General features: G+C 43.4%; 1 protein-coding gene across 1 annotated transcript in view; it reads left to right on the top strand.

Moving 5' to 3' along the window:
* The window catches only part of kcnk18 (potassium channel, subfamily K, member 18), an 18,027-nt gene extending 8,252 nt beyond the window's left edge, over window positions 1–9,775 (top strand). Inside the window, exons 4-5 of the mRNA XM_055162898.1 lie at window positions 7,059–7,363; window positions 9,239–9,775. Coding sequence (XP_055018873.1) covers window positions 7,059–7,363; window positions 9,239–9,775 — 842 coding nt within the window. The remainder of the gene's footprint in view (window positions 1–7,058; window positions 7,364–9,238) is intronic.
* The last annotated feature ends 208 nt before the right edge of the window (window positions 9,776–9,983 follow it).

The following is a 9,983-nucleotide window of genomic DNA, read 5'->3' as shown; positions in this document are numbered from 1 at the left end:
CCCCTCCCCCTCCTCCCCCCTCCCTCCCCCCCTCCTCCCTCCTCCTCCTCCCCCTCCTCTCCTCCTCTCCTCCCTCCCTCCCTCCTCCCCTCCTCCCTTCCCCCCCTCCTCCCTCTCTTTTCTCTTTTCTCTTTTCTCTTTTCTCTTTTCTCTCTCTCTCCTCTTCCTCCCTCCTCTGTTGTCCTCCCTTTAACCTCTCGTCCTCCTCTCTCTCTCTCTCTTTCTCCTCTTTTGGACATATCGTCTCTGCGTCTCTTCTCGTCTCTTGTGTCTTTAGTTCATTCGTTTATAATCTTTTCACGTTATCTGAGTTTTGTCTCGTTGTTGCCGTAGCGACCGGAGCAAAGCGACTCCTGAAAACCCGGACAATGACACCAACGGTTTTATTTTTAGACGTTTATTTTGGTCAGGACTTTGGCAAAAGGAAAAATTCAACTGGACAAATATTTATTTTAGTCGAAAACGTTTCTCAGCTCCTCCAGGACACTGTTGAAATCTGCCTGAAGGGGGCGCTCACCTCAAACTCCTCTGACACGCAGGAAACACGTGACTTAAAATGAAGAATTAAAATGGATTAAACTCTAAAAAGGAGGATAAGTAGAAATGATTTGATTTATTCTATAAAAAGGAGGCAGGTGGATTGTTAAAATAATCAAATGGCCAAGATGTATAAAATAAACTAAAATAAGGATAAAATCTTGCAGCCCCAGAGCAGAAGAACCAAATCTGCAGCAACAGAAATAAATATTACAAATAAACCAAACGAGGACGACATGAGAAGAGCAGCTCCACCAGAACAAAACAGAAAGTGCTGAAACCACATCTAAATAAAATCACTTAAACCCAAAGTGCAAAAGAAAAAGGTTCAGGTGAAACGACCCGGGAACTTAAACTAGAACTAAACTAAAAACTAAAAGTCCAGAGACGCCAACGATAAAAACACAGGTTTATTAAAAAGGTGCAATAGAGTAAAATACAAACATTTCTAAACAAAACAGTTAAGTAAAAAAAAAAAACACTAAACAGTCGCAGACCAAACTCCTACGATAAAAAGAACAGATTAAATTTAAAAAGACACATGTCCCACCTTCAGAACGTAACTACTCGGGGGGAAGGTTTGCCTCCGGTAAAATCTGAGATCTTCAACATAAAAAACAACAACAACAACAAAAAAAGATGAAAACCAATTTTGAAAAAGCTGAAGTAATTAAAAAGGGAGAGTGGTTAAAACCTGACACCAACAGAAGTCGGGACTGAACCTTTGCCGCGTGGACCCGACCTGCGCTGCCACAGGAAGGTGGTGCCAGGCAAGTCTTAAAAAACAAAGTGCGCCCCCTGCTGTTCGCCACATGGAGACGGATCGTGTGAAAAAGTGATGATCAAACCTCCATGTTTGTTTTTCCAGTGGGACGTGTCTATTGTCAAAGTCGATCTTTTCAAGTCTTTTGAACCATTTCACTTTTGTTTCTGCTTCTGATATTGTTATATTTTAGTTTCGGGATTGGGACGTCGTCATTGTTGTGGTTGTTGGATCCAAACAGCGGAAAACGACTCGAGAAACAGACTTCAGAAGTTTGTGAACTTCATAAATGTAAAAGTGAATCAGATGTGTGTGACTCAAACCTCTGTTCAAACTGTTTCTCTTGCCAACGGAATTGAAAAATAGTGAAAGGTGAAGGTGATGGGCAGGATTGATCCACAGGAAGAACCAAAAAGGAAACATTTGTCTGACTAAATCATCCTGAGTTTACATTTGTATGTACATTTTGTCTGTGGAGCCACGACAAAACAGAATCGGGTTTGTTAATGTAGAGGAGCAGAAGACAAACAGACTGAGCTGCACTTTCTTGTTCTTGTGGTTTTACACAAACATCACGTCTTGGTCTTTGCAGTGGAAGGTGTTTCTTGGTGAACAGTTGGAGACTTTCACTTTGGTGTTTTTGACTTTTTAAATTCATAACCGAGTTTGAACGAAGGATCAGGATTTTGTTTATGATTTTGTTATTGTGTGTTGTGTTATTGTGCATCACTTTGATTGATGAGAAAACAAAAAAGCTCAAACTTGTTGAAAGTCGCCCAAATGTGAACTTCTCCTCCCCGACCAACAGAACACTGGTCCAGTCCTGGTCCAGTCCTGGTTTAGTCCTGGTTTAGTCCTGGTTTAGTCCTGGTTTAGTCCTGGTTTAGTCCTGGTTTAGTCCTGGTCCAGTCCTGGTTTAGTCCTGGTCCAGTCCTGGTTTAGTCCTGGTCCAGTCCTGGTTTAGTCCTGGTCCAGTCCTGGTTTAGTCCTGGTTTAGTCCTGGTTTATTTTTTTTTCATTCACTTTTTATTGGAGTTTCATCTTGGACACACATTAAAACTAAACAACATTCAAATAGAACAAAACAAAAGCAGACGGTGGGTGGATGTACAGACACGACTACTTCACACAGAGTCGAGTCTTTTTGTCGTTACCTGAACCTTTTTGACCAGTGGGTTTCAAATATTTCACTCTGTAGCTTCAGTTTAAATGTAATTTTCTTTCCATTTTGAATATATGATATAAATATATCAAGTCAGTCCTTTGGTTTATTGGAGGTGTTTCTTGTCTGAGCCGTTTTCCAGTTATGATCTTGTATCTTCCTTTTAAAGACGACCTCCAGTGTCTCATGAACTCGTCTCCAAACTGGAGCCACAGAGGAAAAACTCCAGAAACATGAACATGGTTGGAGTTTGTACTTGACCACATCACCTCCAGCTGCTGCTCTGATCACAGTATTTAGATGTTTGAGCTGGTGAACAGAAATATAGAGTTACATTTCTCCAACAGAACCTCCTCCAGCAGGGGGCGCTGGTTATCGACCGCTGCGGTGGACAGATTCTGTCCCAGTCGTCAGTTGTTAGAATCATGTTTCTCTCGGCTTCTGTCGTCTTTATATAAAGAGGATCATAGATCTCTACATTCTGAAGACTCGTGTATAACTTTGAAATTATTTTTTGATGGGGAGCGTCTTCATGTGCATTTTGAAAAATTTCAAGAATATCACTTTTAGTAAAATTATTTTTTTGAGGGAACTTTTTTGTAACAAAATCTGTAATTTCCAGGCATCTGAAATGATGCTGATTTGTCCAAACTTGTCCCTGAGCTTCTCATTACTCCAACCTTAATTAAAGTGTCATATGTTCTAAGATCTTTATTACTCCACAGCTTAAATCTTGAGTCAGGAAAAAAATCAGCATCATAAGCAAACCACTTCAAAAGTCCAGCTTTTTCACCTAATTTAAACTTTTTTAGTGTTTCGGTCCATGTCGTTATGGAACTTTTGAGTAACAGATCGTCCAGCGGTGACGGGTCCTGTTCTTCCACATTCTACGTCCGTCCAGTTTGAAGTGGAACTCGGTTTGCATCAGCCCAATAACGGCCGCAACTCTGATGCTCTGGAAGAATCTTGAAGAGGTGGAAGTGCTGGATAAAAGCCTCTCTCCAAGACGTGTCTCTGCATGAGTCATTATCCACTTAACTGTCTTTAATAATAATAATAATAAATATAATAATAATAATAATAATAATAGTGCTGATGTTTCAAGCGGTGAATCCATCAGGGCCTGGAGCGTTGTTAGTTTCCTCCTTTGTCATTTGTTCAGTCAAAGTCTTGTTTTCATTTCCCGTAGCAGTGGATCATTTCAACGATCTTAAACAAACTTTACATTTTATAAACATTAGTTCTATGAGGCTGTGACTCTAACTTTAATAATACTTCTTAAAGCAGTTCTGAATTGGATTGAATTGATGACACATTCCTTTGGTCACCGGGTTTTTAATCTTGTCGACTTTATTCTCTGACTGCTGTTTTCTTCATTTGCATGCTAGTTGTTTGGTATATTTGACCCGTCCTTCGTAGTAACTCAGTTTGACAAATAATAACTTTGGTTGTTTGTCTTGATTGTAGATCTCATCTGGTTTGGTCGTCTCTTGTATCTTTGTTTCTTATGTTCATATTTGTAATCGTAGCTTCTCCAGTTTTTCCAACCTTTGCTTTTTCAAATAAGAAGTTTTAGTCATCCTCCTCTCCCTCATCACCGCCTCACGTCCACCACACGGGGGAGTTGTTTTCTCGTTGTCATTGATTTGTGAGGATCCAGTTGTTTCTTTAGATGGAGCTGATGTTTGAGTATCAGATTATTCAGTCTCCAGTGGGTTCGTTGGTGTTGTTGAGACTCGGTTATATAAAGATATAAAGGAGAATGAGCATTTATTTCTCTCGCTCCAATCTGACATTTTTGCATCGATGTCTGTACCAAAGGTAAAAAAGAATCAGTTCTTGAGTAAGAAAAGTGTGGAGACGAGTAAAAAGTACAGGCTCTAACTGTTGGGCTCAAATACCTCCACAAACCTACAAGACTCGACTCCGACATCGTGAGTTTAATCTTTCTTGTTATTTTCTGTGACTGAAATCATCTGTTACTTGTTGAATCTGTGTGTGGATTTAAAGTTATGTTAAAATCACCTCCACAAATGAGTTTTCCTTGTCTCTCTGTCACAGCTTTGTCTAAAAGATTGAAATAGTCAGATTTAGTACCAAACATTTCTCCCCCAGTTGAGCTTTTACCATCACATATCTGCCGTCTTTATCCTGAACTGTTGCTATTTGCTCAAATATGACTCGACTTGATTAAAATTAAAATGGCCACACCTCTTGTACGTTTTATCCCATTAGAAGAAAAAAAGACATATTTAAACCTTAAATCTTTCATGTTCCAATCCTGCCATGAGTTTCCCACATCTATATTCTCCCTTTTTTAGTTTAGCCAGGATTTTACTTTGCTTAGTTAGTTTAAGCCTTATTGTAATTTCTTTCAAGAATTAACCAAACATTCTCCAATTTAATCGTAAGGACGGAAAGACAAACAAATGTAACCCCCCCCACTGTTGAACTAAAACAAAAAACATGAACAAAAAAACAATAAAGTCTTCGTTATCCTCAGGGTCGATTGACTCATGTGAGTCTCTGTTGGTGAGTGAAGAGTCAAGTCCTCCCGGTCGGGGCTCCCCCCTGTGGTGAAACACTGAACCAGCCAATACATTCCTCAACCACAACGAGTCCAACAAACACGAACAGTAATACTAATCTCTACTTCAGCTGATTCCAATTTCAACTTTTTACTTACAGCATCATGAACAGAATAGAATCAGTTACCTCAGTTTGAAGATAAACCATGAAGCTGATTTTTCTTCTAGGATCCATCTCCTCTTCTAAACTCTAGAAGTTTGCGTCTCACCCTCCTTCCAATCGTAGCTCGTCTCTCATCTGCAACCACTGCCTCCCAGGGAAAAGTGCGGTGGGTTTTGTCCTCCATCTCCACGCCGGCCGTTGTTCACACTCTAGTTGTGGTCACCTCGATCCCTCGATCCCTCGATCCCTCGATCCCTCGATCCCTCGATCACTCGATCCCTCGATCCCTCGATCCCTCGATCACTCGCCGCGTCTTCAGCGTCTCCGTACGTCCCGTACTCCAGTGGATGTGAATCTTCATGAAGGCTGTTTGGAAACAGATGCCCCTCTGTTTTTGTGCTTCTCCAAAACTTCATGGGCATAGTCATGGTCAAAGTAAATCTGTTTACTCTCAAACATAATCCTCTTCTTCATGCCAGCCTCAGGATGGGCTCTTTCACTTCAAACTGCAAAAGGTTTATGATCACAGATCTTGGCGTTGCGCCTGGTCCCGGTTGTTCTGTGGAAGCTCGATGAGTTCTCTTTTCTCTCCTTAGTGAGCAAACTTCTCATGAAGTCCATCGTAGACGTGCCCTCAGCGTCCTCGGGAATCCCGTATCTGCGTATGTCGTTTCTTCTGGATCTGCTTTCGAAGTCGACAACTTTTTCCCGCAGTCTGCGTTGTTCCCTGAATAAACGGAGCAGGGCGTCTTTGGTCCCTACGCCGCTCTCTTCGACCTCTGAGACTCGGCCTTCTGCCTCGGCAACGGCTTTGTCGTGCCCCTCGAGTTTAGCTGCTCGGTCCGTTAACTTTTGGTTTATGCTCTGGGTAACAGTCGCCATCTCAGCTTTACGATCTCGGACCATTTCTACGTTAATCTCCTGAAGCGCTTTTATGAATTCGCTCGTTAAACTTTGTAGATCTTTGTGAATTTCAGCGTTTCTTAGTGTTGGGGAGTCGTCTGCGTCGCCACTTCGTTGTGAGCGTTGCTCTGCGTCTTTTTTCGGCATGTCCATGTTCACGTTCGCTTTCTTCATATGTTTCTGTCGTCTTTTTGATCTGCCCACACTCATCGCATTTCTAGACCTTCTTGTGGTAATTTCGAGCGTTAGGGGGATGATTTAAAATCAGTTGTGTAGCAGATACTCAGCTCTGCGTCCATGCGCTGTCCATGTTCCCCGGAAGTCCTAGACCTGGTTTAGACCTGGTTTAGTCCTGGTTTAGTCCTGGTTTAGACCTGGTTTAGTCCTGGTTTAGTCCTGGTTTAGTCCTGGTTTAGTCCTGGTTTAGTCCTGGTTTAGTCCTGGTTTAGTTCTTGTGCAGAGTCTGGGTTTGGTCTGTGTTTTTAGACAAATGTTTCCCCAGAGCTTTCTGGGCTCGGTCCTGCTCTCTGATTGGTCCAGACTCTGCCACATGACACATTAAAGCGTTTTACTGTTTGTGATGCAGACGAGCGGTGAAGACGCTAATGGACAGTCCAGGAAGTGAAGAAGCACTTTACTCAATTAACAAACCACTAACTCATTTTCATCATCTTCCTCCTCTTCCTCCTGCTCCTCATCATTCTCTGACCCCTTCCTCCTCTTCTTCTTCTGACCCTGGTCTCTTGTTCTTCTGACCCTGGTCTCTTGTTCTTCTGACCCTGGTCTCTTGTTCTTCTGACCCTGGTCTCTTGTTCTTCTGACCCTGGTCTCTTGTTCTTCTGACCCTGGTCTCTTCTTCTGACCCTGGTCTCTTGTTCTTCTGACCCTGGTCTCTTCTTCTGACCCTGGTCTCTTGTTCTTCTGACCCTGGTCTCTTGTTCTTCTGACCCTGGTCTCTTGTTCTTCTGACCCTGGTCTCTTGTTCTTCTGACCCTGGTGCAGGTTACGGGGAGATGTACCCGGTGACCCTGGCGGGGAAGGTGGCGTGTGTTCTTTATGCGATGGTCGGGGTTCCTCTGATGCTCCTGGTCATTCTGGACGTGGGCGACTTCTTGGCTCTGGTCATGACTCGGGCGTACCAGCGCGTGCACCGGGTCTTCGGCGCCCTCCGCAGGCGCGGCTGGACCAAGTTCGCTCCGTGGAAAAGGCGGCGGAAATCGTTGGACCTGGAGATGATCCGCACGCTGGAGGACGTGACGGTCGAACCCAACGACGTGGTGATGAGTGGACCTCTGGACATCAGGCAGGTCAGTCACAGCAACTCAGGTCAGAGTCGAGTCAGACCTGAGGTTTAGATTTGTGTTTCTTCATTATTTGTCTCCAAAATCAAAATGTAAAAACAGATAATGATTTGTTTTTTCAGTTTTTGATTTTGTGTTTCAGTAAAAAAATTGAAAAAAACAGATAACAACAGTTTCCTGTTTCCGTGACTTAAACTGCGATGCCGGACTGAACCAGGACTAAACCAGGACTGAACCAGGACTAAACCAGGTCTGAACCAGGACTAAACCAGGACTGAACCAGGACTAAACCAGGTCTGAACCAGGACTAAACCAGGACTAAACCAGATCTAAACCAGGACTAAACCAGGTCTGAACCAGGACTAAACCGTTTTCAGTCCTGGTCTGGCCCCGGTCTCAGTCCCGGTCTGGTCTTGGTCTCAGTCCCAGTCTCAATCACAGCCTGGTCCTGGTCTGGTCCCAGTTTCAGTCCCGGCCTCAGTCCTGGTCTCAGTCCCGGTCTGTTCCTGGTCTCAGTATTGGTCTTAATTCTGGTCTCAGTCCTTCCTGGTCCTGGTCCCGGGCTCAGTCCTGATCTCAGTCCTGGTCTGGTTCTGGTCAGGTCAGACCTGGTTTAGTCCTGATTTGGTCCTGGTTTTGGTCTTGGTTTAGTCCTAGTTTAGTCTTGGTTTAGTCTTGGTTTAGTCCGTTATCTGTTTTTTTCCATTTTTCATTTAAACACAAATTCAAAAACTGAAAAAATGAATCTTTATCTGTTTTTTTCATTTTGGTTTTGGAGACAAATAATGAAGAAAACAGCAGTTTTTTCGTTTTCTTATTTTTGGTTTTATTTTGAAAAACAACTGGACAAATGACACTCACATTATGATTTGAGTAAATTTCACTTGACAAGTCAAATGATCTGCCAGTAGAACAAGACATTTTGTATTTAAAATATAAAAATACATCTGCTGCACTTCAGATCAGAAAAACAACAACTCTACTTCAAATAAGAAACAAAATCTAAATCTTTCTTGAATTAAGAAAGAAACATTTATTCCATTGGTCGATCATTTTACTCGTCAAGTTGAATCGACTCAAAAAAAGTCAGATGTTTTTAGTTGAAGTTTACGTTCAGTTTGCAGCCTGAAGTTTCCCAAACTGGATTTTTCTCTCCTCTGCTCCTGGATCTGATCTTTTAATGACGCCTGAGCCACACAGATCGGATTTGTTCAAATGTGACTCAGGACACTTGGATCTGCTCCTAAAACCCAAACTGATCTGATCTTTAACATGTGACTCGAGTCTGAAGGTCCACGTCACGTTCAGACTCAGAGTCTCGGCAGTGAAGGGAAAGTGAGTTTGTTCATATTTGGGGGGATCTGTGTTCAGGACAAATTGGAGGAGCTTCCTGGCTCCAGTGTCAACGAAAAAGACAGAGTCTGCGAGAAAATCCAAGGAGGATGAAGAGTCAAACAAACGAAGCGGCCGAGGACGTGTGACCTGAACATTTTACCAACAACTGGACCAGATTTTAGGAGACAAGCGCAGAGTTTAGACGACTTCTGTAAACTCTGAACACACTCGCTGTGTGTGACGCCGTCGTGTCTCTGATGCTCGTGTGAGACGCTCACACATATTAAATAAAGACAAAGGTTTAACGGGTTTAACATGGAAACCTCCATTCAGAATTATTATTTCCATGTAAACTCCAAGGAAATATTTTAATTCAGAACTTTTTAATTCAGAACAATTCAAAAACATCACGTAAACGTGGACAGTGTCTCCTTGAAAGTGTGTTTATTGTCCTGACTCTCTTTAGTCTTTATGGTCTTTTTTTCTCTGGAATATTTAAATCAAAGCTCCTCTTCTTCTTCTTCTTCTTCTCCTCCTCTTCCTCAGGTTCTCCACTCTCAGGCGGGCGTACGTCAAAAGTCCATCCAACTTCAGAACAACAGGGAGATCTTCGAGAGGATCTTGGCCCGTGAGCGTCTCCTGCGTAAAGGTCCTCTGAGCCGCAGCGTGTCGTGTCCGGAGCTGGATCGTCTCCCCAGGTCCAAGAAACCCTTCGTCCTGTGGGACTACGGCGACCTGGGGAACGAGATGGAGCGGCTGGACGTGCCCTTCGTCCTCATCCTCTTCGCCGTCTTCGCGTACGTTCTGCTGGTGGGGCTGGTGCTGCCGCTGTGGGAGACGGAGCTCACGCTCTTCGACGCTTTTTACTTCTGCTTCATCACCGTGACGACCATCGGCTTCGGAGACATCGTCCCCAAACACCCGAACTACTTCATGCTCACGTCGCTCTTCATCATCTGTGGCATGGCCATCGTCTCCATGGCCTTCAAACTCAGCCAGTCCAGGATCGTCTGCGTCTACAGAAGGTGCATCAAATATGTGAACCCACGAAAGGACGAGGGCTGCAGCGAGCACGACGACTGAAAACAGGAAGTACATGATCTCAGGGTCACCACCACGACTGAAAACAGGAAGTACATGATCTCAGGGTCACCACGACGACTGAAAACAGGAAGTACATGATCTCAGGGTCCCTGTCATTCGTCATTCCCTAATTTGAGTCATTTTCTGGATTTGCATGAGTCGCGCTCGTCGTTCACTTGACTTTATTTTCATGATGTGACTCCAGAAA

This window comes from Boleophthalmus pectinirostris, unplaced genomic scaffold (genome assembly GCF_026225935.1).
Source record: "Boleophthalmus pectinirostris isolate CB_2022bp ecotype Guang Dong unplaced genomic scaffold, ASM2622593v1 HiC_scaffold_5, whole genome shotgun sequence".
Lineage (NCBI taxonomy): Eukaryota > Metazoa > Chordata > Actinopteri > Gobiiformes > Gobiidae > Boleophthalmus > Boleophthalmus pectinirostris.
This window is presented reverse-complemented; position numbering and strand designations above follow the sequence as displayed.